Below are 13,535 nucleotides of genomic sequence, written 5' to 3' on the forward strand. Positions count from 1 at the left end.
CCAAGGAAGGGGGAGGGCTAGAGCCTGAGTTAATAATCGATCATTCCTACTTAATGGAAGCTCCATAGATACCCTAAACAATGGAAGTCAAGCAGCTTCCAAGAGAATATATCCCCAGGTCAGGAGCATGGTACACTCCACTGGGATAGAAGTTGCTGTCTCAGCATCCTTCTGGACCTCTCCCTGTGTACCTCTTAATCTGGCAGTTTATTCTTATACTTTATAATATCTTTTATAACAAACTAGTAGTAGTAAGTAAACTGTTTTCCCTGAATTCTGTGAGTCATTCTAGCAAATTATCAAACCTTGAGGGAACCCCTGATTTATAGTCAATGGGCCAGAAGAATGAGAGGTCTGGGACTTGGGATGGTCTTGCAGGACTAAAGCCCTTAACAGGGCTGGGTCTGCACTGGTCCTAGGTAGTTAGTGTAGGACTTGTAGGACAACCAGTTGATGTATGGAGAGAACTGGAGAATTTCTTGGTGTGGAAAACCCACATATTTGGTGTCAGAAGTGTTGAAGGTACAAATAGATCTTACTGCCCCAAAGTTTATTGGCTCTAAATCATGATTACTTAAATGTTGTAAACAAGTCTTGGTCTGCAGCAGGACTAGCTGAGACTTACCATTCAAATAAGCAAAGCAGATTGGGTGTCGAGATAAGAATTATTGAGCATTACTAAATGTTCAGCACTCTGGTATGCATTTACCATATATTATCTATTTTGTCCTTGAAACAACTATATGAGAGATATTTTATGCATGAAAAATCTTTAGTGAGTAACTCATGCAAGCCACTAGCAATTTGAAAACAGGGGCAAAAAAAGCAATGATAAGACACTGCAGAAAAAATTTTAAAGGATAAGAGTGTTGGGCTAAATGTAAATATCATTAACAAGAAATCTAAACTAGAATAAACAAACAAACAAACTGGATATATAGTTAGGTAAGCATATTATTTTGCAAGCACTTGTGGAGAGCTTACATGGTGCCAGAAACTGTTCAAGCACTTAAAACTATTAACTCATTGAATCATCATAACAACCCAGAGAGGTTAGGCATGTTTATTAACATCATGTGGTTTCAGGAGAAGAAATGTAGACACACAGAGAGATAATCAAGCAAATAATCCAAGGTCCAATATGTAGGTTCAAATTTTGTCAGTCTTGTTGCAGAGTGCATTTCAAGCCCCAGGCCACAAGCAGCAGAGTTTTGAGTTCCATTGGAGATTTTAGGATACGTTGCAGGATAGAGTTGGCATATTTTTAAATCTCACTGTTTGCACAGCTCAAGATTTAGGGGTAGTACATTCATTCTATGCGAGAATTAGGTACCAAAAGATTTGAATACAAGATGAAAAGGGAAAAAGACACAGGTCAAAGGGTGAAAATAAGCATGAACTTCATTATGAAAACCTGATATGCCAAGATAAAAATTAGCAGTAACTCTGGTCAGATATGAGCCATTAATCTATTGACAGAGAGACATATATATAATAAAACAGACAAAATGAGTCCAAAAAGCACTGAAGCCTTCTGCTACTAAAAGAAGCACAGAGTCCAAGAGAAGCATGACGAAAAGATAATCACCTAAACAGACCATAGTAAATGAAACCTAGTGGATTTTCCATTTTTTTCTAATACAATAATCTTAACCATTTTTTATGCATTTGACCATTTTTTAAATTCAATTGAGTATTACATAATTTTATATTTATGGTAAAATTCCCTGAATAGAGAGAATAGATATCTTCGTTTCAAACATGTACAGGATTTGTGATAGCTGTGTAACTAAAAGGATAAGCCCCCTAAAAAAAACCCTCACAGAATTTTAATGAACATGTTCCATGTAAAACTACTCAGTTGATTTTGATCCCTGGATGAGATGAAGAGTCAGAGACTGCTGCACAAATTGGATACCATTAGAGTATCAAAATGGTTTTATTATTTTCCAGCATGTATGTGACTTCTTCTATATATTACCAAGAATATGAATCAAAATGTCAGTGAAGTGCAGGTGAAGCCAAACAAACAAGTTGTAGATTCAGTTCATACATCATTGATCAATGAATGTTATCAATTTTCACATAGCCCAGAACCCTGATAACTTTCCTGTTGAGTGCATAGCATAAATTTTAAATGACCTAGGGCTCAGCATGAGGAGAATCGCTAAAAAGCACTCTCGATGCTCTAATAATATTCTGAATTACTACTTCACATAATAGAAGAAACTTTTAATGTAATCCTCAGGAGTCACCTAAAATAAATAGAAATGTACTTCTTTACATTTAAATCTTCCAAATTTCAGCTTCCAAATAAATGTTATGATAATATAGGTAACAAAAACCAGATTTTTTTTCATAGTGGATTATTTCTGCAGCTCAAAAATCTATTAAATGCAGATTAAATTAAAATAAGAATAACTGAAAACTCCAGTTAGCCAAGTCGTATTTTTATATTCTTGTAATGAATTTAGAAGATAGGAGTAGTCCTTAAAAAAGTACCGGTCTGTCCCAGTCCATCAATTCAAGAACATTTGGAGTGCAGGCATGGTGTTTACTACATCAAAATTGGCTGTCCCATTGCAGATTATTGACATGATGCTATTGGGAATCTGTCTTCCTGTGCCCTCCCCTCCTTCTCCTTGTCTCCGCAACATGAAGGATCACATGATGATTGTTTGCTTCTTATCACAGATCACTGCTGCATTAATTGTAGCTTCCAGGACCCAAGGAAGTAAAAGAAACATCAGGCCCACACTACAACTATAGGGATTCTCTTACAAAGTAGAAGAATCTACATCCTCCTGGAATTAGTGGGGGTGACGTTTGCTATGCCTTTCCACCCTGTTTTTTTTTTTTTCTTGTACCTGTCAAAAGTAGAAATTTCTTTCCTGTATCTGTCCAAAGTAGATGTGTCTTTCACTTCCTATCATACACTTAACCTCTTTGTTCTTCCTCTTCTCCAAAATCCTTTTCTCTTTTCGTTCCAAACCCTTGGAACTCCTATTCTATGGTCAGCAACCTTCTCTATATGCTTAAAATCTTCTTTTGGAGGGCTTCTTTATTCTCTCATCCTATACATATCAGGGTCTTTGTTCCTAACCATTGAACTTAAAAGAATACTACTGTTTTAAGATTCATAAAACTTGAGTACATGACTTGCTCCCTTCTTATGATATAAGAAGACTTGCTCCCAATATTCCCTCTCATTTATTTAAGATCTTGGTACCTGACTCAGTCTTAGTTTTTACGGTCACACTTTCCATGCATCAGTATCATTTCATCATCCTCACAGCTGACTTGTTTAACATGCTGATCTTTCAGTCTGTGGTAGGCTCTTTGACTGTTTCCTCTGTCATTTTCCTAGTAAAAAGTTCTATATTTATACACTGGAACTTACTAGCAGCCACGGTGCATCCATCTCTGAAATTAATAATTCAAATGATATTTAGTAGAACAAGATACCAGCTACCCTCAACACAATTTTACTCTGACTTTATCAAGAATAATAGCTTGATTTCCTTTCTTAATTTATTATTTATGTATGTTTCCTCACCTCTTACCATTTTTTCCCTCTCTTAAACTACCATTACCATTGTAATTTATCCATGATCCCTTAGTTCTATTATTCTCTTTGTAATAACTCATTATTTTCTCCTAACCTCTGTATCAGCAAAAGACATTAGCATCTACTCGGTCATTTGCATCAGTTGATTACGAGGGATCCTGGGCATTACGTTCTCTTTGCGTTCACATCCTGTGAATCATCACGTTGCATGGATCTTCATTTTTTTAAAGATTTTTTTATTTATTTGAGAAAGAGAGAGAGTGTGGTGAGGAGGGGCAGAGGAAGAGATAGAGGAAGAGAGAGTCTCAAGCAGACTCCATGCTGAGTGGGGAGTCCGACATGGGGCTCAATCTCACTACCCTGAGATCACAACCTGGGCTGAAACCAAGAGTCGCTCGCTCAACTGACTGTACCACTCAGGCGTCCCTAAATTCTGTCCTCTAAATATACTATGATTTGATTTATTTCTCCCTCATCACCTCCCACCTAAACAATGTGAACCACACACTGAAGGTACAATGTACAAAATGAATGAAATATAGTTCAAAATTTGTGGGCATAGCGAAACTCTTTTTAACTGTTCCTTTTGATTCTTATGTTTTGTAATTTTATTTTTATACTAATGTAAGAATCAAGGGAACACATCTTGTGTGTTATTGATGTTGCATACAGGTAATGGCCTTATTATAGCATTGTACTGATTTGACACTGGGAAATAATTGCAAGGTAAAATTAATTTCTTCCCTGCGTCATTTTTTAAATTTTAAAACTTTTTGTCACTCTGTAGCAAGAGTATTCTTTTTCTTCTTAATTATTTGACTTTATATTTTTAGAGCAGTTTTTGGCTTACAGGAAAATTGAGCAGAAAATATAGTCCCCATATAACCCTTCTCCCAGCTGTCATGTACAGTTCCCCCATTATTAATATTTCGCATTCGTGTGGTATATTTATTACAATTGATGAACCTATACTGATGTATTATTATTAAAGTCCATAGTTTACATTAGAGTTCACTCTGTGCTCACAGTACATTCTATTGATCTTGACAAATGTGTAATGACATGATTACACCATTACATTATCATACAGGATAGTTTCACTGCCCTAAAAATCTCCCATCCCACTTATTTATTCTTCCAATCTCCCCCCGGATTCCTGGCAACCACTGGTCTTTTTACTCTCTTAGTCTTATCTTTTCCAAAATATCATAAAGTTGGAATCAAGAAGTATGTAGCCTTCCCAGACAGGCTTCTTTTACTTAGCAATATGCAGTTAAGGTCCCTTCAGGTCCTTTCATAGAATGATCTTTTAAAAATAAAAATCACATCATGTCACTATCCTGCTTACAATGCCTTGATGCCTTCCCATTGTTCTAAACCAAAGTCTAAAATATTTAACAAAGTCTAAAACTGTTACTCAAAGTATGGTTTGAAGGGAAGAAAACACATTTTCACCTAGGAGTTTATTCTAAATATAGATTCTCAGGTGCCATCCCGGTATTACTGAGTGATCGTGGACATACTGGCAAGTTCATAAGGTGAGTCAGATGCTCACTGAAATTTGAAAACACTGTTGTTAATGGACCTCAGTGATCTTTGCTGTGCACTCTCTTGCTAGCCCTAGTGGGGACCATTTTCTCATCCTAAAGCCACTTAAGAATTCCAAAGTGCTAAAAACAAAGATCTTTAATTATCTCCAGAAGAACAAAATGTTATACAGGATTTTTATTTAAATAACATAAAGATAATTAAAATAGCAGTAATAAACAAAAGTTCTACTCTTAGAGTCAGAAATATTCTCCATGGCAAATTACATTGTTTTATTTTCTAAAGCACTTAAATGTCTTAACTATTTGCATCCTATAATAAAAATCTATGCAAGAAGTATGAATGTGCATTGAAGATTTTTACCTTTATTTCTTTTTTTTTCTTAAGGCAATCTAAAATATTTGAATCTCTCTAGACATTTAGCCTTAGATAAACTTTATTTTTCTTTATATTTATGTCATATTCCCTTGATGAAGAAAAACAGCTAGAAAAACAGAAAGTCATATATGTTTCAATAAGAGCAAAAAGGCATAATAACTTAGTCATCTCAAAACTCACCTGGCTAACTTCTATCCACTTATCACATAACAGCTTAAAGATAATTTCCTCAGGGAAGCCTACTTTGAACTCATCAGCCAAGGCTAGATCCTTCTATTATATCCTTCACTGCACCATAGTATCCTTTGTAATGTAATACTTGATTTTTTTTTTTTTTTGGTGTGTCAGTATCTCCGCTAGATTGTAAATCCCATTAGCAATTTAGAATAGAGACCCTGTCTGTCTTATTTTCTGCGCCATCCTCAAGATCCAGGACACTGCTTAAATCATAGATGATGCAGTCGATAAATATTTTTTCAGTAAATATAAATGCAATTGCTGTGTGATGTCAGTGAATATTCTTACCCAATCCCTATAACTTCAACATGTATGTCTACTGTCTTGTGCAAGGAAAATTGATTTCCAGAGGCAAATACTTTCAATTACTTTTAAAGAAAGCGTAAAAACTGTGTTTCTTCCTAGGAAGATTACAAAATATATCTGCAGTTGCTTTCTTCTTTATGTTTGGCCTAAAATTTAAATGTTCCTTCTTTTGCCAAAGTTGAATATAACCTACAAATTAATTTCCAAATTAATTACAAAATAAGTATATTCTTAGCAGGCATATTGATCATTTTTGGTCCTTCTCTTTGGGTAGAATCTCTTTTGGGAAAAGTACTGAGGGTTGTTTTTTGTTTTTGTTGTTATTTTTTGCTTTGTTTGGTCATTTGCCATTTGATAGCAAGCATGCAGCAGTTGATCAATAAAAATTAATTTCATTTTCCCTATATATCCCAAAGCTCCTTTTAGAATTTATCTTAGAAGCTTTCTAACAGTTCTTGTTTCTAGAGAAATTACTGTCCTCTTTCTTGTGTATGAGGCTGCTAGAATGAAATGGCAAGTTCAATATCACCCAGTAAAAAACAAAGATGAAATAAAATGTAGGTCTCCTTAATCCTGGCTCACTACTCCCATCACAGCACCAAATTTCTTTGTGGAATAATAATGGGAAACTGTATTCTAACTTGCAAGCCAACAATAACCAAGATCATAATAGGTTGCATAGCTCCAAAGAAAAATGCCTAGCGCGTCAGCAATAAAGACAGGATAGATCCCTGAAATACTGCTTTCCTTGGGATTCAGAATTTATATTCAAAACATTGCAGTTGCTGTGAGACACCACAATAACACTTCTACAGCACAGTTTCAAAGGTCTAATAAATTAGATTCTTCCTTGGCTCAGTCAAAAATACTGTGTTCAGCAGTTTCGACAATGGAAGCTTCATCTAATTAAATTAAGTGCTGTAGAGGCTCAGGCCAGCAATACTACCTCGAGCTGATAGACTCAGGTTCACAATATTGCTAATCTGGCATGCAGCCACCACCAGGATGATCATAGACACTGAGCCAACAATTCGATCTCAAGTAACTGAAAGACAAAAAAGATGCAATTTTCCTTTTACTGGTGCAGCAGTCTTAACAGGAAAATTTATATCTCATCACTACCATATATCTAGAACATTCTTTGGAAGGCCCACTTGTTATTAAATTAGACATTTAATTCTAAAAAAGACTGTGAGCTCATTACTATTTTAATATGATAGCTAATTTTCTTCCTAAACCATCTATACTGAAAATGGAAAATTTTGCTTGAAAATAGTTTTTTCATACTGACAGTTCTCACAGTATATGGAAGATGTACTTTTCTCTTTGTGGGTTTGCCTTTTTCTTTTTACTTGTTTGTGGTTTTTTTTTTTTGATAGTTGAAAAAATGAAAGTCAAAGTAAAACTTGCCACACAAGACAATTTCAAATTAGAAAATTAACTTAATTACTATATTTTTTTAATCTGGAGGAACATTGTATTTTTAGAATTTTAGGGCACTGATTTTTTTCCAGTGAACCTATATAGTTAGATAATTTTATTTACTAAAACTCATAATATAAAATTGCCATAATTTCATTGTTATCAGATTATTGATTTGATTCATAATTAAGACTGATCATAGAGTACTTGTGCAATCATTAATAAATACATTATTATAATCACTCATTTGAGTCAGGGCCTCACCAAACTGCCAGGGTGTGTAAATGAAAGAAAACAAAAGGCACAATGTATATTAGCATAAGCAGGCATATTGATAATTTTTGGTCCTTCCTGTTAGATATAATCTATTTTTAAGAAACTATTTTTAAGAATTTCACTCTTTTGGGGCGCCTGGGTGGCTCAGTTGGTTGGGCGACTGCCTTCGGCTCAGGTCATGATCCTGGAGTCCCGGGGTCGAGTTCCCGCATCGGGCTCCCTGCTCGGCAGGGAGTCTGCTTCTCCCTCTGACCCTCCTCCCTCTCATGCTCTCTGTCTCTCATTCTCTCTGTCTCAAATAAATAAATAAAAATAAAATCTTTAAAAAAAAAAAAAAGAATTTCACTCTTTTAAGAAACAGTGAATAAGAATATTAAACTGTAAATATACCAATTCAGGAAAGTGGAGTCAGATCTAATTATCACTGCAAAGAATTAGTATTATGATATTCTTCTGCGATTTTTGAAACACACAAAAGATTATAAGTTTTGTAATGGGGTCAGGAGGGACCACACAATTTGGGAAATGTAGGAATGAAAAGATCTGTCAAAGCTCTGGACTTTAAATGTCAGGGCAAGAGACTAAAGCTGTAAATGTAACTCTCATTCAGACTCTGAGATTCCAGGGACTATATAAAAATGGTATTTTGATTTGTTATATATAACGACTCTAAGGAAAATGGATGACTTAGTGTAGCATGGTAATAAGTGGCTTATAGGGATATTGGGCTGAAAATGTCAAATGTCAATTTAAGAGAAAAGCAGAGAGTATGCAGTCTTAAAAAATGTTAATTCAAGATGCATCTTAACCAGGTCTACAGGTGATCCGTATGAAAGCTAAAGTTTGGAAAACATGGGATTATGCAATGTTTCCTTGGAGTTAGTAGGCTATGAAGTCCATTAGGATAACATTCCTAATATGTTAACTTTTATATTTATATGTTAATTAATTAATTCTCTCAACAAATACCCTGAAGTTAGCATTACATCTATTGGGTGTTCCAAGAAGATGCAGGACAGAGTTTGAGAGGAAAAAAAAAAAGGAGGTATGGGAGATTAACAGTAACAGATACACTGATATTCTTTCTCTAATCACAGTTTAAGACTACATTATCCCATTTTATTGAGGCAGGTTATAAAATTATATAATTTATGTTCTGCACTCTATTGAGCTGAGTCATTAGGATGGTTTTTAGTTTAATATGTCATCCTCTTTAAAGAGCAGTACTTTTAATGAGTCTTCAGATATTTACTTAGGATGATAATGGAAAATTCCAATCTATGCAGTTTGATGGTCATCAGTTACTATTAATAGCTGCTAGAATGCCATATTATCCAACCTTCACTAAATACTTTACCAGGATTTATCTGTTGAAAACTAGGTCCAAGGCCAAGACTACCACTTAGCTCCCCCAGATATTCAAGGAAATATTTACTTACTGATACTTTTCTAAGTGTAAAATGTCAAATTATTACAGACATTTATTAAATGTGTATGCATAAAAATCTTATTCTTTTCAGGTCATCTACACATCATCAAGTATGAAGAGGGATTCTTCAGATAATCAGGATCAAACACTGATAAACACTAAAGTCTGTATTTATAGTAGAAAACTATCAGACACATACAGGAGGGCTTACAAAAGCCTCTTGGCCCAGCTCTTGTACCAGCCACTGTTGCAGCAAAGCTGGGCCACGCAGGCTCAGACCAGATCAGCACCAAGGCGGCTCTCAATGCAAAGTACGTCTTTGTTCCTGCTCTGAGGCTCCTATGACTCTGTGGTCTGGGGCCCCGAGGAGATCAGCTCAGCACTCTTCTATATACAACCCAAACCCCCTGGGGTTTAAGTTCAAGGGGCCACTTCAGTCAACGGAATGAAGCCAAGGGGTAAGTGCTTTCCATTTTTGCCTCCTAGGCCAACCGTTCTGACATCTTACAGGTGTTCTCAGGCTGTCCACCAGTCACCAGCGACAGCTGCAAAATGGGTGACACATCCCCTCCTGTCTTGCCTTCCTCCACACCCTTTTTACTTGCCTATGTCCGTCACTCGTGTTCCTTTGGATCACTTCTGAAGTAAACCATCAGTACACAACCTTGTGTCCTGAGCTCAGATTTTAGTGAAAAAGAAAAAAAAATATATATATATATATACATGTACATGAAAAAGTTTGTGTCCCACTATATTCTTACAAGCTCTTTCTCTCATATATTTGCTTGTGTATGGTAGAAATGAAAATATTCTATCAGTCAAAAAGGCTTTCAGTTCCCCAGTAAGGATTATACAATTACTAGAGATATGCCTCTGGAGTTTCCTGGCTGTGCTGTGTTGTTGTTTTTGTTTTTTGTTTTTTTTTCTTTTTTTTGCTCAGATGCTGAGTTTTCCTGGGTGCGAGTGTCCTTTGACAGCTCATCAGATAAACCATCAAAGAAATCTTGTGGCTGTCATGAAAAAGCCTTTATTTCATTACCAAATTTAAACCTTCTCGCTTTCAGACCTATTTATAAATAGTGGAGAGCAGTGAGTGTAATCAATAAACCCCTCAATCAAGCTATGAAAGAACACCATATCATCAGACAGGTGTAATGGGGTTGAGAAGGGTCAGAAAAGGGCAGCCAGAATGATGAAGGAGGTGAAGTGGCTTTCCTCTGAGTTTAAACTAAATCATCTGATCATAATGTGACTTAGATTTAACTTTTGCTAGAGCTGAAAGTCTATGTAAAGTCACAGAGTCTTGAAGAGGATAATATGTTCTCCAACTTTCACAGTGTTAGAACTATGATGCATGCTTCACCTACTAAACTGTGCATTTTGAAGACACATTATTAAAAGTGCTCCTTAATCCTATGATTTGTGGAGTTATTATTACCCCATGAGGAGCTATCCAAAAAAACTATGAATGATAAATATTCCTAAGTGTTCACTCTAAGAATCTGGCACACGGAAGAGCAAATTTTTGACCTGTTAAGGTGGTTTTCATGGTAGACAGAACCCCTGCATGTGTGTTCCTGGTAGGAGTAAATTTGAGAATACTGTGTTGAATTGGTAGGCCATACTCTAACAGAGAAAAATACATATTCAATGGCTAGCTTATATCTTTATTGACAAAGAGTCAAAATCATGAAGTTATTTATAAAATTCTCTCTTTATATTTCATTTACCCATTTCTACTTCCAGAACCAGGAGTTTCACTGATTTTTACCTGGAGAAAGTCAGAGTGGTCCAAAAAGATATAATTCCCACTTGTGTTTTAAACCCCGTGGACCTTTAGGCTTTTACCTTCAAGCATAATTGTTGAAACACGAAGAGCTATGAAGAAGAAATGAGAAGATCTTAGTTTAATTTTTACATAATGTTTTTACTACTGAATCTTGAGTGTTTGGCATATCTAATTATCACTTGCTGAGATCAGCTATATATCCTTTTAAGATGAATCAGATACCGTTTATACCTGTATTTCACTAATATTTTCAAGACCATTTTAAGAAGGATAAATAGACACATTTAATGAAGTACCCTAACAGCAGTTGCAAATGATTTCTTAAATGGAAAATGCACATCTACGGAGAATGCTTTATTTTTATTGTGATCAGCTTTAACATTTTGTAAATTTAATTCTCATTTATGGCTTGTACATATAATACATTCACTTGTTCTTGTCTCTGGAAACAACCAAATAACATTTTCTTATATATCTTCTGGATACATTCTATGTATGCACAACAAACTAGGTTTGCTTTTTTGTGGGTGTTTCTTGTGATAATTTAAAGATATAATTTTGGTCCAATGACAGCTTTTGAAATTTAAGTGTGCAAGAGTTTTATTTAAAAAAAAAAAAAAAGATTTATTTCTTTATTTTAGAGGCTGGGGAAGGGGAGGGGCAGAAAGAGAGAGAGGAACTCTTTTAAGCAGACTCCGCCCTGAGCACAGAGTCCAACGTGGGGCTCGATCCCTTGACCCTGAGATCACCACCTGAAACCAAGAGTCGGACACTTAACCCAGTGCACCACCCAGGTGCCCCAAGAGATTTCTATCTTTAATATAGTTTATTCATTATCCTGAGCAGCAAGAAACAGGAGTATGTATAATTTTCCCCTCTTCCTTTTTACCACCAAATTTTATTGATCTGTTTTTTGTTCATAATGTTGACATTGGTAATAGCATAATTCAAGAAAGTTTAAGCTGTATAATGCGACACAGGTTCATTTCTCACACACATAAAGATTGATGGGAGTGGGGAAGCCTCCTTCCATCTGGTAGTGACACCATCTGGAACATGTGGCCTCCAAGGACACCATGGCAACACAGTAGAAAGATGGAGGAAGACACTAGCTCCTAAGAGCCTCCGCCCGGAAGTGACACCTGCTACTTCTGCTCACCGTATTTTCTGTTCATAAGTCTCAAAACTAACTGCAAGGCAGGCTGGGAGAAGTAGAGAGCAGGGAATATTTAGTGGATGCAAACTGTCTCTGCAACATGTTTACTACGCTAAATATACTTAACCCTATTGTTTATTTTATTTTTTATTTATTTATTTATTTTTTATTCAACAGATATTGTTTATTTGAAATTTGTCAGCCACTTTTCTAGGCACCTGAGATACTCTAGTGAACTGAGAAATTCCTCCTTAAACTTTTTAGTGAAGACAATAAATGGAAAATATAATCAGGAAAGTATATGTTCTAAATAGGGAAGTACTACGGAAATATACATATTTGCATTGATACTCATGTATCATTCCATTGGGGCTGCACCCGAGGAAGCTTCTGGTGTGGAAGGAACACCTTTGAAGGCACTTTTCTGGTGAGTCCTCAGGTGGCGGTGGTAGGTGGACGACTGGCGGTACCTTCTATGGCAGAGGGAGCATTCATAGGGCTTCTCCCCTGTGTGGATTCTCTCATGTGCCAGGAGGTTGGTTTTGTGGCTGAAGGATTTTTCACAGGTGCTGCACGTGAAAGGCTTCTCTTCTGCATGAATCTTCTGATGCACATGTAGGTCTGATGCTTGGAAGAAGCCTTTGTTACACTCAGCACAAGTAAATGTCCTCTCGTTATCGTGTCTTCTCTGATGGGCTTTTAGCTGAGAGAAATACCTAAAGATCTTGGGACACTTTTCACATCTGTATGAGTTGTGGGCTGCATGGCATCTTCCTTGGTGTCCCCCACATGTGGAGCTCCCCTCAGTTCTCTGGTGGGTAGGAGGAACAGGCTCAGGGGTGACCTGGATTGACTGAGAGAGAAACCCTGGTCCCCCCTCTATAAGGGCATCTTGATATGAGGGTCCCTTCAGGGACCCTTCCTTGGACCTGGATGTGCCTATACCTGCTCTTCCAGAGCTGAGCAGATTCTTCAAAGAAACACTGTCCTCTTCAAGCCTAGGACAGTCCTCTTCCTGGATAATGAGCAGGGAAGGTATTTCATTGCCTTGACTAGTAATACTGTCATTCATGTGATAAATGTTGTCTCCATTTTTTTTATCTTTATCTCCTTGTCCTGTTTCCAAGGAAGTATCTTGGGGAGTCCAGGAGGGCATCCTCATATTTGTCCCTGCTGGGGATGCTTTTGACAGCTGTTTTGTTAGATGGACAATGACTTCTTTTAAGGGCATATTCTCAGAAAAGAGGGCTTCCTGTCCCTGCATGTGGACATGGACTAAGTCAGGTGGCTTCACAGAACTATCACTCAGATCTTCCATGAATTTCTCAAAATTTCTGCCACTGGATTCCCATTTCTTTTTCAAAGTCGACCAATCACTGCAGTGCCTGTTGATCATAAATTGTTCCAAGACCACTTGAAAAATAAT

At 36.5% G+C, this 13,535-nt stretch overlaps 1 protein-coding gene across 1 annotated transcript in view; it reads right to left on the bottom strand.

Moving 5' to 3' along the window:
- Nucleotides 1–12,289: 12,289 nt before the first annotated feature.
- Nucleotides 12,290–13,535, bottom strand: part of ZSCAN4 (zinc finger and SCAN domain containing 4) — a 2,415-nt gene continuing 1,169 nt past the window's right edge. Inside the window, exon 3 of the mRNA XM_081817812.1 lies at nt 12,290–13,494. Coding sequence (XP_081673938.1) covers nt 12,468–13,494 — 1,027 coding nt within the window. The 3' untranslated portion in view covers nt 12,290–12,467. The remainder of the gene's footprint in view (nt 13,495–13,535) is intronic.

The sequence above is a fragment of the Leptonychotes weddellii genome, chromosome 1 (assembly GCF_054177405.1).
Source record: "Leptonychotes weddellii isolate Sample4059 chromosome 1, ASM5417740v2, whole genome shotgun sequence".
Taxonomy (NCBI): domain Eukaryota; kingdom Metazoa; phylum Chordata; class Mammalia; order Carnivora; family Phocidae; genus Leptonychotes; species Leptonychotes weddellii.